This window comes from Danio rerio, chromosome 22, assembly GCF_052040795.2.
Source record: "Danio rerio strain M-AB ecotype USA chromosome 22, GRCz13ab, whole genome shotgun sequence".
In the NCBI taxonomy this organism is placed as follows: Eukaryota; Metazoa; Chordata; class Actinopteri; order Cypriniformes; family Danionidae; genus Danio; species Danio rerio.
The window spans coordinates 34,063,683-34,079,759 of NC_141042.1; the positions used below are offsets into that span (position 1 = coordinate 34,063,683).

General features: G+C 36.0%; 1 protein-coding gene across 6 annotated transcripts in view; it reads left to right on the forward strand.

The window, feature by feature from the left end:
• The window catches only part of grip2b (glutamate receptor interacting protein 2b), a 396,185-nt gene that overhangs the window by 202,392 nt on the left and 177,716 nt on the right, over positions 1-16,077 (forward strand). Inside the window, exon 1 of one of the 6 annotated variants that reach the window (XM_087304610.1) lies at positions 13,562-14,078. The exons of the other annotated variants lie outside the window; for them this stretch is intronic. Within the exon in view, the coding sequence (XP_087160736.1) occupies positions 14,036-14,078 (43 nt within the window). The 5' untranslated portion in view covers positions 13,562-14,035. Of the gene's footprint in view, positions 1-13,561; positions 14,079-16,077 lie in introns of those variants that run through there. 6 annotated transcript variants of the gene reach the window in all.

The window sequence follows — 16,077 nt, forward strand, 5'->3', positions numbered from 1 at the left end:
TTATCAGGGGTCCAGTGGCGTAGCGGTTAAATCCCCGCCAACTATTCTGGCATATGTTTTACACGGCGGATTCCCTTCCAGCTGCAAGCCATTACTGGGAAACACTCATACACTCATATTCACATACACACTCATACACTACGGACAATTTAGCTTACCCAATTCACCTATACCGCATGTCATTGGACTGTGAGGGATACCGGAGCACCTGGAGAAAACATGGGGAGAACTTGCAAACTGCAAACAGAAATGCCATCTCGCAAAGCTGGGACCCTGCCGCCCTTATATATTCTAATAATGTAGCACAGGGGTGCTCAATCCTGTTCCTGGAGATCTACCCTCCTGCAGATTTCAGTTGCTACCCATATCAAACACACCTGAACCAATTAATTAGGACCTGAACACCATTTGATAATTACAGGCAGGTGTGTTTGATATGGGTAGCAACTGAAATTTGCAGGAAGGTAGATCTCCAGGAACAGGATTGAGCACCCCTAGCATATAATTCTTCAATAGACATGTACATGCGTAAAAAAAAAAAAAAAAAGTATGTGCATCTGAAACATGGAACAAAACATACCCTAAGTTACATATTTCAGATTTGCAAAATGTGTACAGCGCTCTCTAGTGGAGTTTTTGTCTGAAACATGTTTGAGATTTTGGAAAATGCTAACAATAGCCTGATAACACTGAAAGCCTACGTCTCTTCATGCAAATCACCATCCATTAGACAACATCACTACACAATGCATCACGTAACAATCATCAGAGGAAACATAATTTCAACTAGTCATTACAATAACACGTAACCCACGACGAAATTCTTTCTGTATGAACAGGTGTGCGCAGAGGTGTGCGATTACTTATTTTAAACATTTTCTTGGTCCTACTACCTGTCTCAAAATGCACAATTTTGCTCCAACCCTGATCAAACACAGCTACTCCAACTAATGAAGGTGTTCATGACTCTTGACCACCCAGATTATTTGGATCAGCTGTGTTTGATTGGGTTGGAGCAGAACTGTGCAGAGCTGTGAACCTCCGGGAATTGAGTATGAGACCTGTGTGACCTACACAGAATATTAAAATACAAACAAATACATTTGGACAACTTAATGATTTCTATCAGAATGTGAAGAGACTTTCAACCAGAATAACACAAATGATTTCTGAGGACAATCACCTTTTCCACTAATTCATAGCCATTGTATTTTATCTCCTACTATTCTAGGGATGAGTGCTTAATATCTTGCCCCTGACAAAAGACCACAAAATATAATTGGAATTCACACAAAGGACATAAAGTTACAGCACATCATTTATGTGCTACTAAACGGGAAAATGATGACTGTTCAGTGCAAAAAAGTGCTCTTGGTCAGTCTGTCTGGCTTTTTAACAATTTAAAATACTGTTCATCCATTCAATGTATACATCCTATTGTACTGGGTAAGATCCTGCTCTGAAATGGAAACTAATTTAATTAGATTTAAATTAGAGCATAGATCTTAGTCATTGCTAGTCAAATAAGCTAAAACTTGGGTATTTCTGCTAATACCGTGGTTGTAGGAACTTTTTAAATGTTACTAGTGTTAAAGCTTCTTTAAACTTTATTTTAAGGTAGTTTTTCCAAAGTGATTCATCAGTTGCATAAATTAGGCAAAGTTCATGTACATAATGAAATTAATTTGTCATAATCAGAGTTTAAAACCATACATATATTCATTTTCTTTGGGCTTAGTCCCATATTTATCAGGGGTCGCCAAAGCAGAATAAACCACAAACTATTCTGGCATATGTTTTAAACATTGGATGCCCTTCTAGCTGCAACCCAGTACTGGGAAACACCCATACAATCTCTCTTTTCAACACACACTAATACACTACAGCCAATTTAGTTTATCCAATTCACCTATATGTCTTTGGACTGTGGGGGAAACCAGAGCACCCGGAGGAAGCCCACGCCAAAACGGAGAGAACATGCAAACTCCACATAGAAATACCAACAGGCCCAGCCAGGACTTGAACCAGCAACTGTGTTGCCTGTTTAAAACCATATCTTACTACTATTTCTTTTTTTTTATTTTCTGTTGTTTGTAGTATGTTTAAATTTTATGGCCGGGTATTATGAATTAGTATTAGTACAGTATTAGTATTAACTACCCACCATTGATTTGCCCAACAAATCCCCAGCATATCCATTTATATAAGAAAGAGAATACCCCTTAGATAGACCACTATCACTCTCAAATATTAGCTCATTTCAGTCTTCCTGCAATCTCCTCTTGTCAGTAGTGCAGGGTTATTGCCTCTAGTGCTCAGTATCCTCAGGGTGGATCAGAAAAATTTAATTCCCCTATACTGTTCCCATGAGGAAGCTTTTGGCTCAGGCCAAAGAAAGACCAATAAACCCGGCTGTGAGAGTTCAGAGGTAATGTCTGCTAGAATGGAGAGAGAGCTGTTAAAAAACAGGTACAATATGTGTTTTATCTCTAGATCCAAGTATGAGCAACAGTTGCAGTGATACTCATTTTAGGGGAATTAATTACAATGCAAATGGAAAATATTTAGTTTATTCGATGAAATAAGTCAGAAATTCATTCTGAAAAAAATATAGAAAAGGACCATTCATTAATTTTCTTGTCGGCTTAGTCTTTGGACTGTGGGGGAAATCGGTGTACCCGGAGGAAACCCACGCGAATGCAGGGAAAACATGCAAACTCCACACAGAAACGCTAACTGAGCTGAGGATCGAACCAGCGACCTTCTTGCTGTGAGGCAATGTGCTACCTACTGCGCCACTGCGTCGCCCAGCAAAGGACCAAAAGTATATAAAAGCATTAAAACAATGTACCATTACAACAATGTCTTGTGATAACTCATCAGTGTCCTACATTGACCTGCATTTAAAAAAATAAATAAATAAATAAATAAAGCTTTTAGCTATTTGGAAACTTTCATGGCCAGCCTTCTTCGGTTTTTTAGACATCAATACAACAGGGTTAAGATCTAGACTTAACTTAAGGCTTTTTCGTAGCCCTCCATTTTCTAAGGTCGTTATGTTATTTCAAGGTTGACTTAAGGCTCAGCCATCATAGCAGTAGTCTTGAATTCAAGTTAGCCCTGGCTTTAAAGGCATTGCTTCAGACCTAAACTGAACTTTATTTGGGCAAACAAGTACCACAGATCTACACTTTTATCTAGGGATATTTTCACTGTAACAGTTTACAAGCTCTTATATTTCATCACAAAAGTACAAATTCAGCTTTCTGGTGGACATTCTAGTCAAAGACAAAAATTAAAGTTTGAAGTTGCCTGAAACTAAAGAAGTAAAGAATTTGGAAATGTATTTTGAAGATTAAAACAGTTTGAATGGTAGTTAGCATTTTACTAATGACATATGGCACATCGGATGCATTTGCTAACAGATTTCTAGCACAATTCTCACACTGGTAGCACATTTTAGCATATTTCTAACTTGTTTTTAATATGATTTACTTCACTGCTAGCATGTTTTAGTACAGCCCATTAAACAAACTTTTAGCATGTTTTAGCACATTATTAACATGCTTTTTTTAAGTGATTTTTTACATTGCTAGCATGTAGCTTGATTTAACATTTGCATATTATCATATTTCTTCAGAAAAGTACAAATCTAGCTTTCTGTTAGTGGTGCACTTAGATTTGTACTATAAGAGAAGCTTGAACTGATTATCTCTACTAAGCAATTTTCTTGAGGTATTACTAGATTAAACAAACAAAACAAGTTTGTTAAGGTCAGGATTAGAGATTGATTTGAAGTTGCCTGAAAATATAAAGAGTAATTGTAAAACTAATTTGAAGATTAAAACAGTTTAACTGATGAGCCACGTTAGCACTTTGCTAATATGTCTTAACAAATTTGTTTCTAGCATAATTTTTTACACTGTTAGCAAGTTTTAGCATATTTCTAACATGTTTTAACTTGATAAAGCCCATTAAAGTTCGTTAACAATATTTGTTAACACAATTTACTACATTGCTAGTAAGCTATTGTATGTAGCTGGATTTAGCATTCAAAAATGTCATGTTACTGACATAAACTGACACACTGCTAACATGTTTCTAGCATGTTTTTAGAACATTTCTAGCAATTCTGGTATGGATTATCAATGCTCTTCTGGCATAAATTTGCATAATGTTAGCATTTTTGTAGTGGGATGTTTCATTCAATAATTAAAATTAACACACTGCTAGCAAGTTTTAGCACAGTGTTAGCATGTTTCTAACATGATTTTCTAAAATCTAAGCATGTATTAGTCTATTTCTAACATGATTTAACAGCAAGTTGTAATGCATGGCTAGCATGTTTCTGATATGATTTACTGTTCACTGATAACATTTTAATAATGTTATATATGCAGCAAAAATTGGGTGATGCTGTGGCGCAGTAGGTAGGGCTTTTGCCTCACAGCAAGAAGGTCGCTGGTTTGAACCTTGGCTCAGTTGGTGTTTCTGTGTGGAGTTTGCATGTTCTCCCTGTGTTCGCATGGGTTTCCTCGGGGTGCTCCGGTTTCTCCCATAGAATGTGGCACAGGTTAAATTGTCTGTAGTGTGTGTGTGTGCGAGTGTGTTTCCCAGAGATGAGTTGCAGCTGGAAGGGCATCCGCTGCGTAAAAAGAAAAAAAAAAGCAAGCTGGATAAATTGGCGGTTCATTCCGCTGTGGTGACCCCGGATTAATAAAGGGATTAAGCTGACAAGAAAATGAATGTATGAATGCAGCAATAGCATGTTTTTAATCCAACTTAGCACGTTTCCTAGAACATTTTAGCACACTGCATGTTTTAGCATTGTCAGCATGTTTCTAACATGATTTACCACACTGCTATGCTTCATATGTCTGACAGGATTTAGCACACAATGTGTTATAACACATTGCTAACATGCTTTTAAAATAAATTTACACGTATTTTAACACTGTGCTACTACCATGGCCACCACATTTGTTCCATGAGTTGGCCCTATGTGTGCTTTGGTGTAAATTATGTAGAAACATTTACAGTGATTAATTATGCCAGTTATTCACTTGTATGGTTGGTTTTGATGTATCCAAATCTCCTTATTGGAAAATCACCTAAATATTATACAATGTATTTATAACTCTGAATCAGTAAGCCGGTTGAGACCGACTGAAAGTGTGTTGTAAGTTGAACAGATGCAGCGATGCTATAATTCACAAACATGTCCACCCTGTGGCTTCTCTCTTTTGCCTGTGAACTGAATTAATAGTTATGTCATATCATTTTCTATACACATAACTTGCTGAAGACACACACACACACACACAAAGAGAGAGAGAGAGAGAGAGAGACATGTTTTTTTCCTGCCGTGTTTGCAATCCCGAGGCTCTAAAATGACGCTGTGCTGCATCATGGTCATTATTAGCCGTGCATGAAGTCGCTGTATCACACTGGCATTCTGATGTCTTTTAAATATCTCTCACTATGTTGATCCTGCCAGAAATCCTTCTGGATATGATGCATGTTGACTTTTTTGCATACAAACTTTTTGTGTCAGAGTGTTTACTGCCATCTGCTTAAGACTGGCTTAATATTGTAGAAGAAGTGCTCCTTTGTAACGTGATATCATGTCTGATAATGACTGAACGTACTGGAGAAATACTACAGCCAAGTGTAGTAAACATGCTTGTTTTTATGGTCTTTTGAGTTTTGGGTTGGTAAGATAAATTAATCAATGTTTTCCAGATTCAACCTACCACTGGGAAAAGCTGTTCATTAGTACTTATAAAATACATAATCTGCACAATCCTACCTCAAACCTAAGCCCCACTCACTATCTGTCATGGTCACCAGTGATCAAGAATGTGCAGATGATTTAAGAACTACAAATACCATCATGCACTTCACTTACACACCTGGTACAGATCCAGATTGCAACACACACAACTGAAGCAGTTCAGGACTAATCAGATGGACCATATAAACATCGAACACACAGAGGGACTTTGCCTTAGTCTTGTTCAACTGCAACTTTACAAAGCGTTATCCTATTGTCTCGTCTTGCAGTATTTTCTGACCCTCACCTTGTTTTATGTTTTTATGTTGTTTGCCGCCTGTACCGATCTCTTCGCCTGTGATCCCGACTATTCTTTTGGATTATCTGCATGCTTCTGTTTGTTCCTGTTCGACCATTGCCTGTCTGACTAAGCTTTTAATAAACTGCACATGGATTCTCAACTCCATTGTCAAGCGTTCTTCAAGTTACAATTTTAATAAGCGGTAAATTTGTTTGTTTATTGAGCTAACAGTAATAGTTTATTAATTATTAGTTTATTCATAACAATAACTGTAAAATAAAATAAAGTATGACCTAAATATTTTTGTAATTTTAAATTAGGTGTTTAATATTATTCACAAAATAACAAAACAGATAGATCATATACTCTTCCTGTTACTTTTAGTCAATAGTGTTGTCCCAAATGAAACATTCACATTTTTATTAACTAAAAAAAAAAAAAAAAAACTGTATTCAACTTCAAACACTTTTTTTTTTACAGTTGAATATGTGCATCATCCAAGTATTTAAAGTGCACTTATTCCTGGGATGTGTTTGGCACTCTCCAGAAATTTTTATAGGGTACGTTTCCAGAATGAGCCTGGGTTGGCATCAGTATACGATTTGGTACACACCTATTTTAAATAAATAAATAAATAAAAAACTTTTGAACAATAACGTTTAACATACATACATACACATGCATGTTGACAGCTCTTAAGCCAATACTACTACTAATGGTAAGAATTTTAGGGTGCTTTCACACCGTACTTGGTACGGTTCGTTTGGTCAGGTGAGAATGCAGCAATCGTACTCGAGTGGACCAAATAAGCGTACCAAGACCTACTTGAAGAGGTGGTCTCGATAAGCTTTCAAATGAACCCTGGAGTGGTTCGTTTGTGGTGAAAATATGATCCGTACTAAAACAGGACCAACCGCAAAAAGTACTGCGCGTTTTGGAGTAATTCAGCTGCCGTAGGCCGATGCGCTGTGCATTATGGGATATGGAGGAAAAATATTTGTTGACAGCGCTTTACCAACAGAGAGAGAGAGAGAGAGGGGAAAACATTACCTGATGGATCGTTGGTAATATTTATGCAAGATGACCATGTCGCAGTTTAGCTAAATTAATTCATGTCTCCTCCTGAAGTGACGAGCGATGCATTAAACACTGTTTTCCAGCCGCAGCCGCGCTTCATTTTCGTAATGTATAGTTTGTCTAAAGCAGGGATACAATCAGCCAGCGCAGTCGTCCCTCCAGAGTAAAAGGTTTTGTTTACCTGCGGGAGTTCACTGGCATTTTCCCGCACGTAAATTCTGACCAATCAATAAGCAGTTTAGGAAATATGTTCAACAACATCTGGCCAATGAGAGATGTGGATTTTGTCAGATGGCTGCATTTTGGTTCGTTTCAACTGGTTCGGACCAAAGCCAGCAGTGTGGTGCGAAAACGACCCAAAGACGGCAGAAAATGCAACAATGTATCATTTATTGCCCTTGGTGCGGACCAAATGAAGTGAACTACAGATGTGAAAGCACCCTTAAAAAAACAACCTCGAAACACAGAACATTCGTGACATTATAATTTCATTTGTCATCACTAATCAACTACTACAATTAAATTTTGTAAGCAGATTCATGTTTGCTCATGATATTACATCACATTGATTCTATCACTTGCAAACACAGATCCTCTGTTTCTAAATATTTGCTGTGTGTCCCAGTTTAAGCAGCAGTGTTGAACATTCAGAGGGTGTAAATAATGGCCTCTCTCAGGAGACTCTCTCTTACTTTTAGTCTCTCAGGCTGTTTCTGCTCACCTGAAGAGACCAGTTTGAGTTTGTAGCAGCAGCTTCATCTTTCAGTTTCATCATGTTTCAGCTTCAGGGAAAATAGACAGTTTACACAGACCATAGAAATCTGTACATCATGTTAAACATATGACATTGCATCCCAAAAATAAATATTGTTGAATGAACATGATTTAATCCTACTATAGCACCAATTACACATCTAATGGGCCCTTTTCACATTTCTGGGTTTCTCAGTAGCAGAAGTCATCATAGTTGGGTAAACTTCAACATAAGCTCATTCTGAAAAAGTAGCCCTATGTACATTACTGTAGATCGGGAATGACGTATCCAGAAGTACGAATGGCTGCATTTCATCTTTTAAACAAATATGGGTCCAGATCAGTCTAAAAAATAATACATTTACAAAATAAAAATTATACATCCACAACACGATTCACATTTACAAAATCCAATTTGTAAATCTGTAAACACACAACTTATAAATACACAAGTAAAAATCATAAATATTTACACCAAATGAGTTGAATTTGTGAATTGTGTTTTGAATTTATAAATTGGATTTTTGCAGTTTTGGATTATGTTTTAAAAATAAAAGCTATATTTGTGTATTTTTAAATTGAGCTTTATATTCATGAATTGGATCTGTGTATTTTTGAATCAATTTTTTAAGTTTACGAACTGGATTTTGTAAATATAAATTGCGTTGTAGACGTTTTAATTTTATTTATATATATATAATGTATTATTTTTGAGACTTATCTGGCTTCATAAACGAAAGCTACGGGGTGTTATGATGCCGTCCTTTATGTGCTTACCTCCTTATGGCAGGCTTTTCTGCCAATGTACCACCTGGGACGTATTTCGCGACCTCCAAAAATGTATAAAGTACATTTTCAGAATGAGCCTGGGTTGATAAACTTAGAGCACATTAAATGGGAGAGTACAACAAAACAATCTTTACAATCTGATTTGCTGAAATAACAAAAGAAAAACTCAACAATAGTGTTATCAGATTCACTGAAAATAATCATGAATGGTTTGTTCACCATTGTGGTAATCTGCGTTTTGCTCTCTTTGACTTCATATCTTATTTTAGTTTGTTTTCTCTGGTTGCTATAACTGTGTGCTATGGCAAGAGAAATTTACACTGTGATGCATCCACCTGTTTTATTGAGCATGGCTTTACACAATTTGAAGGCTGTGCTTGTCAAAATTAGACTTAAATGTAATGAACGGTTCACATGAAAAATGGAAAATGTGGTCCTTGGGGATGCATATAATCAACATTGGCTCATTCTAAAAACATAGCCCTACTGCTGCATTTCATCTTTAAAACGAACGCTATGGATGGCTTTTCTGCTGTTAGCAGTTTGTCCAGTGGCATGACGTACATTGGCGGACTTGAGAGACAAAGATGAGTTGACCACGACGACAGGGTTCAAGTTCGCTTAAGGACAGTTCTAGAAAGCGGGTAAGACAAAAATAGAAGCCAAAAAATATAATAAGCAAGTAAATAACAGGGTGAGAATGTGGTAAAAATCAGGTGAGGGCTTTTTTTTCTGAATTGCTTTTGAAAACTGTTGGGTTTAGGGAAAAGGTGGGCAGGTCAATCTGTGCTTTTGAAACCACTATCGATTGGGTTTAGGGAAGGACTAGGGTGGGTGGGTCCGTCGACAATCAGTCGACAGCGGCCTCTGGTGAATTTAAGTTAAAACATAGATATTTACATTAGATCTCGCCTACCCTGTCATTGTCTATTGGAAGGAATGCGTCAAGAGAGCGGCCATTTTGGAACAGGGTAGCGATCCATTGAAATGAATGCGGGGCCAAGGTACAGTGGAGGACAGTGGCCATCCAAAGCCAGAGATATACACATATATCTATGATCAGAAGTTTGCCTCGATGTTAGTATTAATTTATTTTTTTTATTACAAAAATTCAAATTTTACATCACTTTTCAACATTGATGGATCAGTGATCGCACAGGCATTCCTGAAAAAAAAGCTTGTGTTTGTGTCTTCGGAAATGTACTATCCACCCTCCCTGTTAAATTTGATCTAATCCGTGTCCTGAAACACACCTCCTCTCCTGCTTTCACTTCTCATACTGACGGAGGGAGCGATTCGTTTGTGAATGTATCTCCGTTATAAACGACTCGTTCACTAGCTGACAATATACAAGTTTCTGGCAGCGCAGCATCTCGATATCATTTTTTTTTTGCATTGTTTGCTGATTTTATTTAACAAAACTAGCATAAGCCGAGTATTTAGTGCGAGTTGGAGCTAATTTGCCTCATGATGAATGCAATAAGTGACTGTATTATCATCAATAACGTTACCTGATTAGCACAAAAGTTCAAAACATACAAAAATTTAAAAAACTAAATCTTACCTATGAAATGTTCTGCCTTTGTGCTTTGTTTTCTTTGTTTGCTCGTTACTAAACCTGTAGACAGCGATAAAATCCTGCATCTTCTCGTAATAACACTGTCTTGACTAGTGCGGTTGAATGACGTTTGTCCTGGGAGCACTGTACCGCTATTGACGCATGCTCAGGGTCCATATGTGACATCTAGTGTATACATCTATGAAGTTAGAACAGCAGGCACGAATGGCACTCGCAAGAGAAAAAAAAACAAAAAACATAGCTCTTGGGACGTATTTGGTTCTGTCCAAAAATGTATATAGTGGTACATTTTCAGAATGAGCCTGGGTGGCTAAAAATGCAAATAAACGGCTAAAAAACACAAACAGGCAAAACTAAATTAACCCCTCCTGCCACTCCTGGTGACGCATTGAGGTTTTATGATCGATATGTAATTGGAACAACTAAACATTACTTACAAAATTATTACTTTCAATTACAGAAGATCACAAAAAAGGGGTTAGAGTTAGGTTTATAATATAATGAATATATTATTGATTTTAATGATAATTAATGATTAAAAGCCTGCAATCTCAGTTCAATCACAATTTTATTTCTAAATTAGTGTCCCCAAATCTATTAAACTTTATCACAAATGTACTTTCAAATATATATGTTTTCTAATTGTTTCACCTTTTGTCTTATTAACCATACAAAATATTGTTATTTCTGCTTTAAAATAGATTCATATTATTACAGAAAAGCAAGTAGGCCCTTCCAGCTGCAACCCATCACTGGGAAACATCTACACACATTCACTCAAACACACATACACTACAGACAATTTAGCCTACCCAATTCACCTATATGTCTTTGGAATTGTGGGGGAAACCGGATCACCCGGAGGAAACTCACGTGAACACCAGGAGAACATGCAAACTCCACACAAACGCCAACTGAGCCAGCCGAGACTCAAACCAGCAACCTTCTTGCTGTGGGGCGAACGTGCTACCCACTCCGACAACATGAAGCCCTATAGCGATCAAAATAAATGTTAATAGAGTAGCTTGATGTTTGAAGTCAATGTAGAATTAATACCTATTACACAGTTCCCTGGAATGCTTGATTCTGATCGGTCAGTCACAACAATCCAATGTATGCTATTACCCAATATCCACCCTTTAAACTAAAGCAGGCTCACACAGCTACTATAAATAATCTTGACAGTAAATTACTAAAGCTCAGATCAATATATTGTGTGTAATTATTTTGTTTTGTGTCAAGTTGCTCTGTAATATGCAGGATAATGTACATTTAGTCGGTCCTGATTGCAAGTAAAGGTCTTCAGTTTTATATAACAGTGCTTTGGTTTGCAGCAGGCTGCAAATAACCATGTTGGGGTTTATTTTGCAAGAATAACCTGCTAGATATATACTTTATCCCCTAGATATGTATGGTTGGTGACAAACAACCATTAAAAACGTGTTTGTTACTAAATCATTCATGCAAAAACACTAATTCATCAACACGTTTCTCGGATAAGCCACATGTGTATTTTGTCAATATTTTCTTCTAAAATTAGCCTTTTTCTCAGGCTCCAGTGTGTACTACAGTCATTTCAATCTTTTTATTGCCGTTAAAGTGAAATAACTGAACAATAACCATCTTCTTTATAATTTCATTGAAAAAAGTCACTTATCTTGGATGACCTGAGGATGAGTAAACTAACAGCAAATTTAAACATTTTAGATGAAACAACCATTGAAGTTAAGGTTTTTTTGCACCAGATGAGGTCTCTGTTAATCAACATTTCCAACATCGTTCTGACCTCACAATGAAAAAAAATAATAATATCCAGTATTTTTTCAGATGCTGAGAGACTTGGCTCTTATATACAAAGTAAAATCAAATGAATGCAGTAAATGAGACTCTTATCCTTGAAGTGAAGCATCTAGCTGACTTAAAGCTCTTACTACAGAGGCGTGTTTGGATTATTGATTAAATGAAAGTCATCACTACAGTACGAGCCTGTTGTTGTGGCTTCATGTGTTGTGAAGAGCAGAGCTGCATGTTAAACGCTGACGCTGGAAATTACTGATTCTGAGCTGCTCAGGGAATAATCGTCTGCACACTGCAAACTACAGGAGGCTGATTCATACAAAAATTATACATCCTTTGTATTTAAAACAGCATGTTGTAGTATATTTCTAGACTTGAACATGTGTTGCTTGTGATCATTAAGTAAGGTGTGCATAAAGACTCTTATTTGTTAATTTATTAACATTATATCATAGTTAAAAATAATAATAATAAATGTATATGTTTTCATATGTATTTTACTGTATATGTTGTATTTTGTAATAATTTACAAATATTGTTTTACATATTTAAAAAATGTACATGCATGTTGTTGTATGCAGATTTAAGTACATTTCGTTGGAACAATAGTATTTTTAAAATATATTTTTGCACTTATTTTCATGATAATATAAATGTTTGTTCATATTATTACAATTGTTGTTGATGAAAATAATAATAATAATAATAATAATAATAATAATAATAATAATAAATGTATTACATATTAAAAAAAAAATATTTATGCATAGTCAGTATATATTTAAATACATAGCAACAATATTATCAATTTTGCTATAACAGCACTATATTCTGGAAAATTATTGGTGCATATTCATATTTGTTTATATTATTGTTCAAAAGTAACTTTCCCCAACACTGCTTACAAGAGTAAGCTTTCTATGAGTAAGAGATTCGAGTTTTATTGTATGATTTCTCAAATCAAGAAAGTTGCTGGTTCGAGCCTCGGGTGGGTCAGTTGGCATTTCTGTGTGGAGTTTGAATGTTTTACTGTGTTGGCGTGGGTTTCCTCTGGGTGCTCTGGTTTCCCTCACAAGTCCAAGGACATGCGCTAGTGAATTGGGTAAGCTAAATTGTCTGTAGTGTTTGTGTGTGAATAAAAGTAAAAGATATGCTGGATAAGTTAGCGGTTCATTCCGCTGTGGGGACCCCTGAGTAATAAAGGGACTAAGCTCAAAAGAAAATTAATGTGAAAAAAGGCATACACATGTTGTGTATGTCCATTTCTCTTCATTAAAATCTTTGGGTTAATGTTCATGAGTCTTTTAGAGATCTTGTGGCTTTAAAAAAAATAATATCAAACAAACTGAATTTAAAAAAAAAAAACTATGAAACATCTTTAGGCAAAACTGTATCAATATCCCAACCCTGCATAAACATCACATTCATTTGAGCCGAGTATCTTTTCCAAACGTGTTGGGTCCAAAACCCAATCCAACAGTATCAACAATGTAGTTTTGATGCAGGCTCTGAAATGAGGCGTCAAAAAAGCGAAAACTTGGACTTGTGTAAACCCCGTTATCTTCAAGTTTATTCAGGAAGGCAGCAGTTTGAGGGCAGAGAGGAAAAAGGGAGGAAAAAAAACTAGGGCATCAAAAGTCCCGAAGGCTTTGAGCATACATTTTGCATGTATTAATCACAGCGCGAGCAAAGGAGGCAGAGAGATGGAGAGATGGTGACTTCGCATTAAATGACGGCTAATAACGACTAATAACCGCAGCTCAGATGAGTTCATTAAAAAGACAAAGGTGGGCAACGTGTGTAATGCAGATATACAGCTGGTTTTGATCGCGAGGCTTTGATTTGTTTGACACTGACTGACAGAAAAAAGTACCTCAGTGACTTAGGCGGAGCTGGAAAGACGAAGTAGAGAGAAAAAAGCAAAAGCCCGGGAATATTTGCCGAGCTGAGGAAAAGGAGAAGGACTATGCTCTTCTTACAGGCTATCCTGAGGAAACGGACACTGAAAGGTACCAGAATTTATTAATTATGATCAAAGGCTTTCTTTCATCACCATCTAATGTTCAATTTAGGCATTGCACGGCAGTGGCGCGCTCAAAATAACGCGGTTAAAAGGCACTGCAGGTGAGCAGAGTAAAATGAACTAGTAGTTGATCATTCTTCTAAGAGTTATTAAATACATATACAATTACACGTGTAAAATGCCACGTCAGATAGATAAACGATACAGTTTTTCTTTATTATGCACTAATTTGCATACATTTTCTGCACAAAAACCATGTTTGATTTGATGAATTCAGCTTCAAAATTATTGTTTTATTTTCTTGATATTAGAGTCAGTAGTTGTCACAGAAAGGATTTTGTAAATCTTATAATTCTGCAAATTCTTCAAAGAGCCAGAATTTGTTATTTTATTTTGTATATCTATCTATCTATCTATCTATCTATCTATCTATCTATCTATCTATCTATCTATCTATCTATCTATCTATCTATCTATCTATCTATCTATCTATCTATCTATCTTTAATTTATTTTGTAGATCTATCTATCTATCTATCTATCTATCTATCTATCTATCTATCTATCTATCTATCTATCTATCTATCTATCTATCTATCTATCTATCTATCTATCTATCTATCTATCTATCTATCTATCTATCTATCTATCATCTTTAATTTATTTTGTAGATCTATCTATCTATCTATCTATCTATCTATCTATCTATCTATCTATCTATCTATCTGTCTGTCTGTCTGTCTGTCTGTCTGTCTGTCTGTCTGTCTGTCTGTCTCTGTCTGTCTGTCTGTCTGTCTGTCTGTCTATCTATCTATACAGCACCATTTATCTTGCTGTATGTATTTACAGTATTGCAGGTCTTTATTGTAAAGTACACAGAAATGATCACAATGTAACTTTAAAATGCAGTAACATAACTGGCCTACAGTAAAATACAGTTCATATTACAGTTGAATACTGTGTAATTTACAAAAATCGGTAACAGTGTACAGAATAAAGGAATAAAATTGTGGAGTCTGGTGTACAGTTGAATACAATATTATCAGCTTTCCTGTAAAACTGTAATTATTTTCATATTATTTCCCTAGTGCTTTTCAACAGAGAGATTTTTTCCAACATATTTTTTGAAAGTAATAGTTTTATTAAACATTTTCTAATAACTAATAGTTTTGTCTTTGCCATGCAGACAGTTCATGTTTTTGTTTTATTTTACTTGTTATAATGCAACTTGTATTCAGCTCAAAAGTGAAGCAGAAAAGCTCAATAAGGTTAAGGTTAAGTTAGGTTAAGTTACAGTTAGGCAAGTCATTATTTGGTAAAAAGTGCTTTGTTCTATACCCAATCACAAACATTAACAGGTCTAATAATTTTGACTTTAAAATAGAAAATCAGATACTACTATAATTCTTCTTTTTTAATTCTCCTTTACAATTTATTTATTTTTTTACTTGCAGTGCCTTCAAGCTCTTTTGGCTGCCATTTTAATCACTATTATTAGTAATACACTGCAAATTTGCTGTATAGAGGCAAAATTTATATTTATTCATTCATTTATTTATTTTCCTTTGGCTTAGTTCTTTTATTCATCAGGGGTGTGAACCGCCAACAGCGGAATGAACCGCCAACTTATCCAGCATATGTTTTACACAGATGCCCTTCCAGCTGCAACCCAGGACTGGGAAAAATCCATACACACTCGTTCACACAGACACTCATACACTACGGCCTATTTAGTTTATTCAATTAACCTGTACCGCATGTCCTTAGGCTGTGTTAGAAATCAGAACACCCCGAGGAAACCCACACCAACACGGGGAGAACATGCAAACTCCACACAGAAATGTCAACTGACCCAGCCGGGACTTAACCCAGCGACTTTCTTGCTGTGAGGTGACAGTGCTAACCACTGAGCCATCGTGTTGCCCAATTCATAATTAATGGTTTGTTAATAGCAATAAAAAGTGATCAAAAAAGAAAACAGTATTG